The 14,394-nt window shown below is 38.1% G+C and overlaps 1 protein-coding gene across 1 annotated transcript; it reads left to right on the top strand.

The window, feature by feature from the left end:
* The first annotated feature begins 5,348 nt into the window (after positions 1-5,348).
* Positions 5,349-13,780, top strand: LOC122078392 (E3 ubiquitin-protein ligase AIP2). The gene is made up of 5 exons (XM_042644364.1): positions 5,349-5,740; positions 11,929-12,154; positions 12,265-12,485; positions 13,066-13,278; positions 13,435-13,780. The coding sequence occupies exons 1-5, from the start codon at positions 5,588-5,590 to the stop codon at positions 13,582-13,584; spliced, it is 963 nt and encodes a 320-aa protein (XP_042500298.1). The 5' UTR covers positions 5,349-5,587; the 3' UTR covers positions 13,585-13,780.
* Positions 13,781-14,394: the final 614 nt, after the last annotated feature.

Genomic DNA, 14,394 nt, shown 5'->3' with positions numbered 1-14,394 from the left:
GATGAAAGGCATGAGATACATAAGGTTTTGGATACAAAATACTTAAAACCAAGGAATGGAATACGACCAAACTGTCTTATATGCTATAGACAACGTCTTTCAGGCTAGGGTATGGCTACAACCAATAAAAAGCATAGAAATAATGTTGTAAACAAAGCTTACAAGACAAGTGGACACACGACACATGTTTTTTAAAGAAAAACAAACAAGAGGGGCGGGAATGGCAAACAAAACCCCATGATGTTCAACAATGATGGCCGACACATTGGTTGGTCTCCACGTTCCAAAAAATCCACATGTCACTTGTGATTATGGCCTAGAAGGTCTCCGATCTAGACTAGCCAAGACTTGATTGCCAACTTCTGTACCAACAATGCATCATCTGGCGTCCACTCTGATGATACCTTTGTTGTAATCCGAAAAGTCACTGAGAGAGGGTGACTCAGTGAGTCCAATTTCGATCCCCAAAAACTTGTCCGATATCTGACAAAGCAAACACTGATATATCTATCCTTGTTTGCACACGGGCGTATGCACACTCAGCCTCTTATTGGCACTTTTAAGTACGCACACACATTCCGTATTCCACGCACTTCAATATATATAATAAAAACAACAAACACACCCACAACACATGATTTTTACGAGGTTCGATAATTTGCTACATCTGTAGAGTAGTGCTTGTAAAAGCTTCATACTTACTCAATAGACTACTTTTGACTGTATCCACAGTTGAAAGCACTCACACACTATTTTCTCAAACTGCAACTAAGATAGTACTCACAATGCTAGTACAATGTGTAGCCCCCACTGCATAAGAGCACCCACTAAGTACACAATACAAAAATACAGTAAATTAGGGGCTTACATCAATGCTCTACAATCAAACTCTGCCTAGTATGTACATCTACAACTAGCTAGTATGCGGACAATTCATCCACAACTAACCTAGCATACATATATTTCATCATATATATATATATATATAATATAAATCTAGCGTTAGAAAGTCTCACAACCTGTTGCCTAGGAACCTCTATTGAAAAACTAGGTGCACATACCCTCTATTCCTCTTGTCTTCTTGCTCTTCAAAGTACCAACAACTACCCTCAAGCTCTTTTCTTTTTCTCTTTATCTTTCTTTTTCTCTTTGTTTGGAATCAAAACACTATCAATGGAGCTCAAGTACCTCATAAACCAACTTTCAATGAAGCACACATCATTCACTTGAAGCTTTAAAGCTCATTCAATAGCCATTAATGGTGGTATAACTTTTCTCTAAAAAATCGCAATCTTGCACTCATCAAAACCCTATTTTTTTTTTTTTTTTTTCTTCTTCTGGATAGAGCTCAAAAATATGAAGAATCTGCAACTTGGATGGACCCATTTGGTTTTAGGTTTAGAAAGTAATGGTCATTTGAAGTTTGGAGCAATAAGAACACTTTAAATGGAATCTTTGCTTGAGTGGCGTAGTATACGCTGGCATTGTGGAGAATGGCGCATCAATTATAACCGTTAATAAGGTATTAAAGTTTTCCATTAATTCTGGCCGTAGAATAATATAATGCATCTTAAATCTAAGCCTTTAGATCAGAATCGTTAAAGACAAGGATTTGACCCTGCTAATATCATGCTGACGCAAGCCTACATCAGCAAGCTATGTATTGTCCCTTTCTCGTCGGCTGTATCATCACCTTACTTTTCAAAAACCGGAAACGGCCATTAGATTAGGATCAGTCAGATTTTATTGCTTCAGATCGATCCAAGAGGCATTTATTAACTCCCCCTTGTGCATATGCGCTACACGGAATCCACTTTACATCTTTAAATCACAAATCATCACCTTTACTTTTAAAAATTTCAACCAGAACCCTGAACTTTTAAATTATATTTCAAAAGCCCCCACTTCTTACTGAGAGTAACATTCAAATCTAGTTTTGGATTTTCTAGATCGATTCCACATAAACTTTCATAACTTTCTCATACAAATTCCTATTGATCCAAAACAAAAAGCATAACAACCATGACTTGATGCTTTACAGCATTCCATAAGACCCAATTGTCATAATCAACTTCATAAAAAGACTATAATGCCCTTGAACCTTTCTGATGTCGTAACTTCCTCATACTTAATCGAAATGAGATGAAACCAAATGCATTGTAAATATTGGATTTTTCTTGCAAGGTTACATGGAGAAAGTTTTTTCTAAAAAAATTATCTTCAATACAAAAATTGCCCTCAACTGCCACAAAAGCCATATTTTGATTGTAGAAGTCGTAACTTCTTTATACGGTATCAAAATGCGACGAATCAAAAGTGTTAGACTAGATAAATTACACTCTAACCTTTTTTCTCTGAAGAAACCGTCTTCCAGAAAAATTATTTTTACTATAAAAAATGCCCCGAAATGTAAATAAGCCTAGTTTGTTAACTTTGACCCGAAATTTCACACCACCTGCCACGTATGTATCAATCTACTCTATGCGCATTATATAGTTTTGTTATCTCATCAGAGACACCGAACACTGTCATGTCGCCACTTCCTACCATGCCACTCAGAATGGCCACATCAGAGACACCGAACACTGTCATGTCGCCACTTCCTACCATGCCACTCAGAATGGCCACATCATCACCACCACGTGGTCGAGATTGTCGACAAGGATAACTATAAAGCAACAACCTCTGGCACCTTCAACGTCGTTGTTGCCTATGGGACCTCATGTATATGCCATTGTCTAGATCTTCGTTAAAGGCTTAAGAAGCTCTTTGACCTCAAACCCTTCAATAGTACCACCCATTTCCAAGAAAACAACGATGGCACCGCCACTAAGTGATCCTCCAAGCTCGCCATCCTCCACCTCTGCTACATCAGCAACTCTGGTTGCATCATCAATCTTGAAGCCAAGACCATACTCAAACTGGGACACCCATCCTACAAAACGAGGATAGGAGAGGAGGAAATCATCCTTGTAGCCATGGAATAGAATGACATCAGATCGGACAAATCTTAGAGCAACTGTTCATCAGGAGGACAAAAGCTTTGAAGTAGGAGACACATCTATGAAAGGAGGGTGGAGAACTCCTTGACCTTGGAGATTGATTTGTCGGTGCTCTGGATCTAGAAGAACTCCTTCTTGAGGCTTATCATGGCAACCTGAGTGAGGTTCTAAGCTTGGAAGAGCTTCTAAGAGTAAGATTTGTGGGAGATGAGAGCCCCATGTGGATTTTTCACTTGCTGGAACCATAGGTTAGTGAGAAGGGTTTCAATATGAGGCCAAAACTGTCGTTATTATCGTTGCCTTCACCGACATTGTCACCATCGCCATAAGAGTTTCCAAGGACATGGCTGAAACAAGGGCGAAGAAACAATTATAGAGGAAAGAGAGTTATTGGGTACAGTACTTTGCCTCTATAGCAAAGGAAACACTACCCCAACATTTGCTCAATTTTGCACCCACTCCAGAGTGCTGTAAACATTCCATTCTACTACTTAATATATTTCTTTTTCAAATAGAAAAAAGAAAGGAATCTTGCTTGCATCCCCTATGCTTAGACACAATTGGATGTAAAAGACCGCTGTACCCCCTGAACTACTTCCTAGTCAGTGCTTCTGTCTCCCTCCCATTGGTCTGCATATTAATGCAACAACCATAGCGATCAACTGCTCTATCACCCTTTTCTTAATTAAAAAAAAGTTATGTGGGGCAATGTGGTCCTTGTGTCTGTATGGGGTAAAATAATAATCCACCCCATGAAATAGGAAAAGAAGTATCTATGAATGCTTTCTAGTATGTTGCCATTGGTTTTTCCGCACACATAAGAATTATGCTCTTAGCAAAAAAAAAAAATTTTTTTTTTTAATTATTTCTATATTTTTGCCATTTCTTTTTCGTCATCTCACACATGTCTGTGTCATCACTTTATCGAGAGACAAGTTATTAATTTTTTATTAGGGTAATTTAATTGCGCTCTCAGCAAAAAAAAATATATATTATTTTTTAATTATTTCTATATTTCTGCCATTTCTTTTTCCTCATCTCACACATGTTTGTGTTAGCACTTTAACGAGAGACAAGTTGTCAATTTTTTATTAGGGTAATTTACAACGCCACCCCCTGGAGAATGCCAATATTAGAGGGACACCCCCTCTCTTTCACCAAATTAGACTCGGACCTCTTGCTGTAAGTCTCTGTTAAAAAATGTTGTGGATTGACCATTATATACCCTATTCATGTGGACAGGTGGAACCTAAAACGCCCTCTCTGTCTCTGTCTCTCTCAGCTACTCACTCCAGTGGTTCATTGGTATTGCTATGGTTGAAATTTGCTCCTCTTTTCTGGTATGTTTCCTCCTCACTCGTTCCAACTTCTCGAACCGATCTCGACTAATCAATTCCACCTCAAGAACAGATCCAAGGTCTACAACACAAACCACGAACTAATTTCTCCAATGGCGAGAAGCCAAATAAGTCCACCAAAAGAAATCAGCTATCAAAGGATCTAGAATCAAAATCCAAATCTCGTATGAATGAATAAATTGATATAGAAAAACTAAGTTGTATTTGTAATGATTGAAGCCTTGGAGTTTGGAACGAGTGAGGATAAGATAAAGGAGAACTAGGGCCTCACACAGAGATGGGCAGATCAGAACGGGACGGCGATGGGGGCGCCGAGGGTTTTTTGGCTTTAGTTTGGATCGCATCAAGAGAGTGAGGATAAGATGAAGGAGAGCTAGGGCTCCACACCAAGAGTTTCTCCATATCCAGCATCAAATTCTCCAACGACGGCAAGCTATTGGGTAGTTCATCAGCATATAAGACCATCCGTCTTTGGTCGCTGACCGATGGTTATCTCCTCAAGGAATTCGAAGGCCACGAACAGGGCATCTCCAACTTTGCTTTCTCTTTCAATTCCCATTATATATGCTCTGGCTCAAATGACAAGATTGTTTGGATGTGGGATGTCCAGACTGAAGTTGAATGTGACATGAAGAAAACCCCATTGAATGTCGCTGATGTTGTTGTCGCTGCCTTGATTTCCGATGCTCTTACGATCGTCTGTAGTCTAAATCTATTTGGATGGGACTTATTGCATGGGTATTTTAGGTACTTCACATTTAGTAAGGGTATTTTGATATTTAAAATAAAATATAATAGATGGCATCAACATATAAGGTATATTATTTAATAGTGACTGATGGCAGGGAGTTCGAGTCTAATTTGGTAAAAGAGAAGGGTGTTCTTTTGATATTAGCATTCTCAGGGGTGATGCTATAAATTACCCTTTTTATTATGTTTCAAAGCCATCACAAGGGTTAGGCTTTCTCAGTTTTCACACAATCATGTCGATTTTTTATTTTTATTATTTATCATAAAAATGAAGCTCCATTTGCAAAATCTCCTATTTTAAATGTTATTTCTGAGAAAATTAAAATTCAGAATTTAGAACCGAAAAACCGACTTAAGATTCGTGGTCGTCCCTAACCTTGGTTTGGTTTCCCCTGCCGCAAGTAAAATCCTTCTATAAACAAGAGAAGATTTCAGAAGAGGAAGCAAAACTCTTCGTTGTCAAGATCGAAAGAAAATATGACTTCTATTTCTGAGGATTCTTTGAAGGAAAGGCTGCAGGAATTGCAGAAACAGCTCGGGAAGAAACAGATGTTCGAAGCGGCCGTCTCCTCGATTAAATCTTTGCTTATTGAAACTTATCCATCCGCTTCACCCTCTCTCCGGAACTCGGTAAGACTCTTCTGGAATCTTTCTGTTTGATATTTAAAGATTAGGGTTTGTTTTTTTGTCTCTTTATCTGTTATTCTGTTAAATTCTGATTTCTTGTTACCCAATGTACTGGTGAAGTTTCAGAAATTCTATTGATGGACGATTGATGTCTAATGATGTGATTTTGTTTGAAATTCTTCTCGGAACTCGGTAGATATGTTGTCCCGAGGTGTTTCTGGATTGCCCCAGTTTTCTTTGGCGTTGTACCAACTTCGGAAATTTTGTCGGGATCAATTCAATTTCTTGTCTGATGTCTAGTTTACCAAGAAGTTAGAATAATAACTGAACCTTGCCAAAAGTTTGCAGAGAAGAATATGTACAATTTTCTCTGCTTTATTAATTGGGCTGACTTTGGATGGGAATTACAGCCTTTCTAGATAATTTCATATCCTAGTGTAAAGTAGTAACTCAAATGGCTTCCTCTCAAGGCCCTGCTATCTTTTCTCTTGCAAATTTGATCATAAGAAGGTAATCATAGTGAATGCCCCTCCCCTTTATTGGCTACCTGAGTATAAGTTACGTAAGATCAGTGCAAGATACAATCAGGACTGGGACTCAAGGGCATCAACTACAAAAGCAGCAAAGTTGCAATAGGTTAGACCGTTAGTACCTTCACTTTATTGGCTGCATACTTTGACAAATAGAAATTTGTCAACTTCGAATTCCTAAACTCATATTACTGCCTCTTTGAACAAATATTTGACAAATAGAAATTTGTCAACTTCAAATTCCTAAACTCATTTTACTGCCTCTTTGAACAAATAGAAACTTGTAGACATTCTACCAACCCTATCTTACTAAAAACCCAAACTCCTTAAGGATGGAGACTTTTTAATTCTTTATACTACTATATAATTTTATGGCCCATGACATTAACTTAGTATTTTGACTAATATTATAAAATACAAATAGCAACCCTCTTCAGTGTTCTCCAAATGAAAGGAAAAATGAAAAAAGCGACTAATCTATAACTTCTTATTGACTCCCACTTCTTGTGATAGAAACCCTGTGTCAGTGTGAAGCTCTCAGTAAATTACCGATACATTTTCCCAAACAACTCCAAATTTCAAGATCTTGCATTCACTGGCAAGCTAATTAAGGGTTCAAGTGGCACCTAAGTTATGCCCATCGATTTGTTTTGATCTTCCAGAAGTTGCCAAGAAATAGATGTCAGTAATGACCCGTATATTGACTCATCATCCTTGAAACTTAGATTCTTCTGCAACATAAACAATAACAAAGAGATGGAAGCCTAGACACGAGAGATAAAAATGTTCAAAATGAGAAACGGCATGGGTTTAGTAGGTTTTTCTGCATTATGTTGGTGTTGGAATCTGTGTTCATGAGCTGGACACGGTTGCAGTGCCTATTCTGAGTGGTCGATGCAACATAGCTACGGTTATTCTACTATTGTTCCATGTTCAGGAACTGTTTTCTAGCTTTGTGGTTGGATTTATTTTGCTTTCTTAGAGATTTTGGTTATCCATTTAAAAAGTGAAGTTTTCTACTCTTGATACTTGCCTTGCAAGTTGCAAGACCTTAATCCAGATATTCGTAACATGGCCAGTTTTCTTGATTTCAGTGTCATTGGAGAGGTTTTTTGTTCCTTTATAGTTTATATGATGAACCCAAGGTGCCATGAATCTGATATGATTTATGGGCAAGGTACTGATAGGGTGTCAGTCTGTACTGAGAATTCTACTTTAGGGTCATTATGATTAGGACTTACGGAATTGTGTGAGTTAGTCTCGACTCTCTAGTTCTAAGCAAGTAGAGAGTGCTTGTTTGTTGAATCATGTTATGAGTCCCAACTAAGTAATGTTTAACTGTATAATTAGTCTTTCTTATACAACCTTCTAATATATTTTAATTATGCATCTGGAATTTTGATTTGCTCACATTATAATGTATATGTGATGCTTTGTTAAGTTGTTTGAAATGCGGAACACCAGATCTAATTTATCAGACAAGCTTGTTTTCCACCCTTATATTTCTCTCTTTATTTAATTCTAGATAGATTTTACATTTTGTGGTTGTGGTGGTCTTATTCTATTTTGATTTTACTTTTCTTTTTATTTTTGGAAAGGGGTGAGGGGGTTACCCTCAACACAAGTCTTTTCCTTCTTTCTTTTTAAAAATAAATAAATGAGTAAATGAAGGAAGATAAATGAGGTCATGATGGTGCCCTCTTCTAGGAATTTTCTAAGCTTCTAGGTACCCATTCATCAATAAGAATGTAAGGCTGCAATGGTCCTCTGCATCCAAGATTGTAATCATTGCATATCCAGTTGAAGTATTCAAAGCCAATGGGCTTAACCTGGGATACAATCTTTGTCACTAAGTTTTAGTCCTTGGACCACAGGTTCTACTAGCCTGATGTTTTTTTTTTACCTAAACACAGTTAAATCTATCTGTTCCTAATGCAGGAGTAGATTACAAGTAACTAACTCCGCAGTTTACAACCCCAAACAAGACAAATAGGACTGGGAAACAAAGAAATAAGACTATCAAATAAACCCCCAAGGATACAATACCCATATAGGAGCAAAACCAGCCCAAAACCCAACCCGATAGGAGAGAGAAAGACCTGCTATAGAGCTGGGTAGAGAGAGGTGCGGCCAGGTCTGTAGGAGTCCAATTGAGCTGCACTCTTGGGCGTAGATAGTCCCTAGGGAGGGTACAAAACCCCCCAAAGTTGAGAGGATTATGATGGCTGGTTGTGAAGTTACAAGCGTTCTTGATTTTTTGACTTAGGAGAGAGAAAACTGAGAAGAACCTTCAAGAACAGTAGCTGAATGCTTCCAACAGTGACTAGGTAAGGATCGTGGGACCCTTATGAGGCTTTGAATACCCTGATTGAAGACCTAGCTGAACAGAGTACAGAAGAGAGAAAGAGAGGAGATCGATCTCTCTCTATTCCCACTAGGATTGCTGATCGATTCTGATTTCTGCAGACTTTTATTAGAATCTGACTTATACCTCTTGAATGTTACAGCAAATAAAATAAAAAAAGAAGAATAAAATAGATGGGGGTTGAAAAGGGTGAAAGAGAATAAAGAAAGTGGCTATCTCAGCCTGGGCTTCTCACCCACAACTATCTCAGCTGCTCTAAGCATTTTGTTGCAAACTTTTTTTCATAAATGCAAACTTTATTTCATTCAAATATGCAATTATAAGTACATAGGTTCCTCTATTTATAGAGGACAGAATAGCAATCAAACTACTATTAGGAGCTAGTTTCTTAATAGGACTAGACACTCCTACTACAACTAGGAATTTAAAATAAGACTAGGACTTGATTTTATGACTCCAGCATGGAGTAGGAGTAACTAACTAATAGTCTACAACCGACCAATGGCCTAATGGACATGTATTGAATTAAATAGCATCTAACTAAACGAATGAATTAAATCCCGTTTTTCTACCTTCTACCCATTTTTTAGGCCCATTAAAGTGGCACATTTCAAAGAAAACCCATGGGATCAAAGGCTCAACACATATATAACACAACCCAAGGCTTATTTGCAATAAAATAAGCCCAAGTGACTTATCTACATCAACTCGCACTCTCTTAGAAAAAATTCGTTCTTGAATTTTGTAGTGTGAGGGTGATTATATCATGGTGCATGTCCCTCTTCAAGCCGTCGAAAAATTCAGGTAGCTCTTTGATAATAAAGATGTAGTCTAGAATGTGAGGAGCTCGATCTTCAAGATACTTTAATAGGATGACGAACTCCACATGCTCAACTTCAACATCTTTGGATGTAGCCATAGGGTCATCTACATATGCACTTTTGATCTCTTCTAACTTCAATGCAACATAAAGCTCTTTTGGTTCATTTATCTGGTGGTTCCCAACCGGTTCCATTGATGGTTCAAACACAACTTCATTCTTGAACTTCTTAAGATCTTCCTCTTGGTTGTTCACAATCATCACAATTGTTGTAGTGTCAAGTTTCTCAGTCTCAACCTCATTGTCCATAGTGGCAACCTTATTGCTGTCGACTTCTTCCACATGAGTCCTATTGATGGGAACATCAATGACTAGTTCTTTCTCAACAATAGGAATGGCTGAAAAATTTTTAACACTAACCTCAACTTTGGACTCTAGTTCATTGGTCAGAGGTGTCTTCTCTTGTTGCTCCTTTGCAATAGAGACCGATGATTCCTTCATGCTATTGTCAAGTGTGGATGGCTTTTGGACATCTGGTGCAAGGAAGTACATGCTTCGTTCATGCTCAGATGGGTACATGCCTGCCAACTCATACTGCATCTCGTCCCACGTTTTAGGCTTATGTCCTTGAACTTGAAGTTGCCTTTCACGGACTCTCCATTGCATTCGAACACAATCACTCATCTGGGAACATGCATATTGGCATTTTTGCGTCTCTGTTAAGTTATAGTTGTCAAAGTACATCTTCAATTCACACATCCATTCAAGGAATTCCCCATAAAAATAACGTGACTGAGCATTAGATTGGGCAGCAGTAGCCTCCTTCAATTCTTCGAACTTTAGGCCGATAGATGTATTCTGATGGGAATCCTGTGGAGGGAAGAGCCTTCTTTGGAAATATACAGGGAGGTATTGTGTCGCTAACTCGTACTTCATCGCTTCCCAAGTCCTAGGCTTATGTCCTTGAACTCAGAGTCGTTTTGCATGGACTCTCCACCAATCTCTCGCACGACTGATCAACCGGAAGCAAACAACTTAAAATTTTTGTGTCTCTGTTAAGTTATAGTAGTCAAAATATTCCTCTAGAAAATCTAACCAATCAAGGATGTAGAATGTATCCTTTTGTCCAGCGAAATAACGAACTGATGGAACCATCTTCGGTTAGGCTCTGATAGATTGTTTGGAGCTTTCTTCAACCATACCTCTGATACCACTTAATGCAGGAGTAGATTACAAGTAACTCACTCCGCAGTTTACAACCACAAACAAGACAAAATAGGACTAGGAAACAAATAAATAAGACCATCAAATATACCCCCGAGGATACAATACCCATGTAGGAGCTAAACCAGTCCAAAACCCAACCCGATAGGAGAGAGAAAGACCTGCTATAGAGCTGAGCAGAGAGAGGTGCGGCCAGGTCTGTAGGATTCAAATTGAGCTTCACTCTTGGGCGTAGATAGTCCCTAGGGAGGGTACAAAAACTCCCAAAGTTGAGAGGATTTTGATGGCTGGTTGTGAAGTTACAAGCTTTCTTATTTTTTGACTTAGGAGAGAGAAAACTGAGAAGAACCTTCAAGAACAACGGCAGAATGCTTCCAACAGTGACTAGGTAAGGATTCTGGGACCCTTATGAGGCGTGTAATATCCTGATTGAAGACTTAGCTGAACAGAGTACAGAAGAGAGAAAGAGAGGAGATCGATCTCTCTTTATTCCCACTAGGATTGCTGATCGGTTCTTATTTCTGCAAACTTTTATCAGAATCTGAATTATACCTCTGGAATGTTACAGCAAATAAAATAAAAAAAAGAAGAATAAAACAGATGGGGGGTTGAGAAGGGTGAAAGAGAATAAAGGAAGTGGCTATCTCAGCCTGGGCTTCTCATCCACAGCTATCTCAGCTGCTCTAAGCATTTAGTTGCAAACTTTATTTCATTCAAATCTGCAATTATAAGTACATAGGCTCCTCTATTTATAGAAGGCAGAATAGCAATCAAACTACTACTAGGAGCTAGTTTCCCAATAGGACTAGACACTCATACTACAATTAGGAATTTAAAATAGGACTAGGACTTGACTTTATGACTCCAACATGGAGTAGGACTAACTAACTAATAGTCCATATATGATTTTACAACCGACCAATGGCCTAATGGGCCTTTATTGAATTAAATAGCAACTAACTAAACTAATAAATTAAATCCCGTTTTTCTACCTTCTACCCATATTTTAGGCCCATTAAAGTGGCCCATTTCAAAGAAAACCCATGGGATCAAAGGCCCAATACATATATAACACAACCCAAGGCTTATTTGTAATAAAGTAAGCCCAAGTGATTTATCTACATCAGTCCTCTCAGCAAGATACCTTCAGAGGTCTAAAGGGAATTACGAACACCATTTTGCTCCAGGCTTGCAGTTTAGTGTTCTTGTTTAATCATGAAAATTTTGAATTGAACATTGACCTTGTGTGCAGATCTACTCTGTTGTTTGTCGGGTTGCAACCATTCTACAGTCAAGATACACTGCACCTGGATTTTGGCTTGCTGGTTTGCAGCTTTTTGAAGCGGCTGAAGGCTTCATTACTGAGTCTTCTGAAAGAGAAAATTTGAAGTCTTATATTTCTAGAGCACGTGGTCATTTGCATGACATAGATGATCAGTCGGAGGTTCCTCAATCTGTGCAGAATAGTATTCATAGAGGTTTATCGGATGTTTTCCTTTTTTTCTTTCTTCTTTCTTTTATCTTTATATTATTTTATTTTCTTCTTCTTAGATTAAATAATGGGATTTACTTTTTTGTTAATTTACAGATTCTGGGTATCTTTTTGAGGGGCATCTCACTGTTGATCCTGAGCCCCCGCAACCTGCATGGCTTAGGGCACAGAATGTCATTGCTGCAGCCGAATCATCAATGAGGCAATCAGAGAATGGTAATGCACCAGAAAGTGCAACTGAAGTTCTACAAGACTTGATAAATCACATGCAACAGAATTTGCAGGACTTTGAGAGTGTCATTGAAAGTGCATTGCTGGTATTCTACCTCTCCTTCTCCCTCTCCCTCCTTTTCTTTCTTGATAGGCGACATGATTTTTTATGTAACAGGCAAAAGTCATTAAGTGCCAAAACTTTCAGCCCCTGAAAACAAAAAGTGTACACTTCAAAGTAATACATAAGCACCATCAGAAAATAGTCTTACAAACTGAAAATTGTTAGGAATCTCAATGTCCCTTTCCTAGTGCTGCTGTACATTTTATCTGAGTAGAAAGAAGAAATTCATTTAGATTTTTGCTCTTAAGGATCATGTGACGTAGTGATTTAATGCATATGGATTTGTTTCTTCACGCTTAATGTAAAATGTGCTGTTTGTGTACTAAAATTATGTGGACTTTATGGAGGTATAATTTTATTGTTCCCATCTGAAAGTTTTGATAAAATAAATGAGGCTTCTATTATCTGAACTGTTGCTAAAAGCAAAAAGGTGTTTTTTTTCTATTCATTTGACGGTGTTTCCACATCATGAACTCTTAGATTGAGAAAGTGGAGATGCATTAATATCAAGCCATGTAGTGGAATCAAGGATGTTCTCACATAAGTTCTTCTTGAACATCCAGGATATTGATACTGTTCATCATCCAAGAGCACCGCCTGCGAGTAAAGAAGTGGTTGCAAAACTACCTGTTATCACTATTACTGAGGAAATCCTAGCAAAGCTGGGAAATGAGACAAAGTGTGCTGTTTGCACTGACGAACTGGTTTTAAATGACGAGATGCAGGAATTGCCTTGCAAGCACTTGTTCCACCCACCTTGTCTGAAGCCATGGCTGGTAATCTACTTTGACTTTACATGGAAATTGTAAACAAACTAAGTAAAAGAAAAACCTTCTATTTTAATAGTATCTTAAATTTTTTTTTTTTTTGTCCTTTTTCTGTTGAGCATTATTTTGAAGATTCAGTGTCTCACATACTTCAATTTATGGCAGGATGAACACAACTCCTGCCCAATCTGCCGACATGAGCTGCAAACTGATGATCATGGCTATGAGAGTTGGAAAGAACGGGAGAAGGAGGCTGAAGAAGAAAGGAAAGGGGCTGCAAATGCCGTTCGTGGTGGTGAATATATGTATGTGTAATGAAACATTATTTTGTAAATCATCGTCGGCATGTATTGTTATGATGTTGGTGTGAATAATTTTTTTTAGATTAAAAGTCATTCCAATATGTCACCATGTTTGAGCAGAGTTACCTCCTATTGGTTCTCTATGCATTGCTTAGGTAATAGCAATGTAATACACTTATACTAGTGTTTGAAACCCGTTTTCTTTCTAACTTGTACCAATGGTACTTGCTTCTGGTTTAGGGCTTGGTGGACATCTAGTATGTGTAGAATGTAGGTGCCATGGATATCTTTTCTCCTGATTCTTGATCATTCATGGGAGCTCTGCACCTACAATGTAAATAGAAGATTTACCAACGAGAAAGCAAGCTGGAAATTAGAGGTGAGATTACGGATGTTTGGTGGATGAGCGGTAAAACTAGGAGAGACAAAACAATGGTAATTTAGTAGTAGCCCAGTTCAGCACTTGAATGATAAGTAGAAGGAGAAATTTTTGAGGTTGGTAGGACATTTTCAATGTAGGTCATTGAATGGACCATGATAGTTTGTAGATTAGAGGAGCACTGATATAACGTGGTAGGACGAAGATTACCTGGGAAGAAATAATGACAAAAGACATTAAGGCCTTAGTTTCCTGATGTTTAACTATAAATATGGGCTAAATAGCAATTAATAGCAAAACAGGATCACACAGCCAATGACATTTAGTTGGGAAAGGCAAGGATGAAATTTCAGGAGTTGTTCCCTAACTTGGAAAAATCTATGATCATGTAATTATGCTTAGATGGCTTCAGTTTCTGTGCACCTAATTTAGGTGGCTTTTAGA

This window comes from Macadamia integrifolia, chromosome 5, assembly GCF_013358625.1.
Source record: "Macadamia integrifolia cultivar HAES 741 chromosome 5, SCU_Mint_v3, whole genome shotgun sequence".
In the NCBI taxonomy this organism is placed as follows: domain Eukaryota; kingdom Viridiplantae; phylum Streptophyta; class Magnoliopsida; order Proteales; family Proteaceae; genus Macadamia; species Macadamia integrifolia.
Note: the sequence above shows the minus strand (reverse complement) of the source record. Positions and strands in the feature narration are given on the sequence as shown.

Bases quoted from the DNA above. Each gene is read 5' to 3' on its own strand.
- LOC122078392 (XM_042644364.1), top strand. From the start codon at position 5,588: ATGACTTCTATTTCTGAGGATTCTTTGAAGGAAAGGCTGCAGGAATTG. The intron at 5,741-11,928 runs GTAAGACTCTTC...CCTTGTGTGCAG, and splicing joins CACCCTCTCTCCGGAACTCG to ATCTACTCTGTTGTTTGTCG. The intron at 12,155-12,264 runs GTTTATCGGATG...GTTAATTTACAG, and splicing joins GCAGAATAGTATTCATAGAG to ATTCTGGGTATCTTTTTGAG.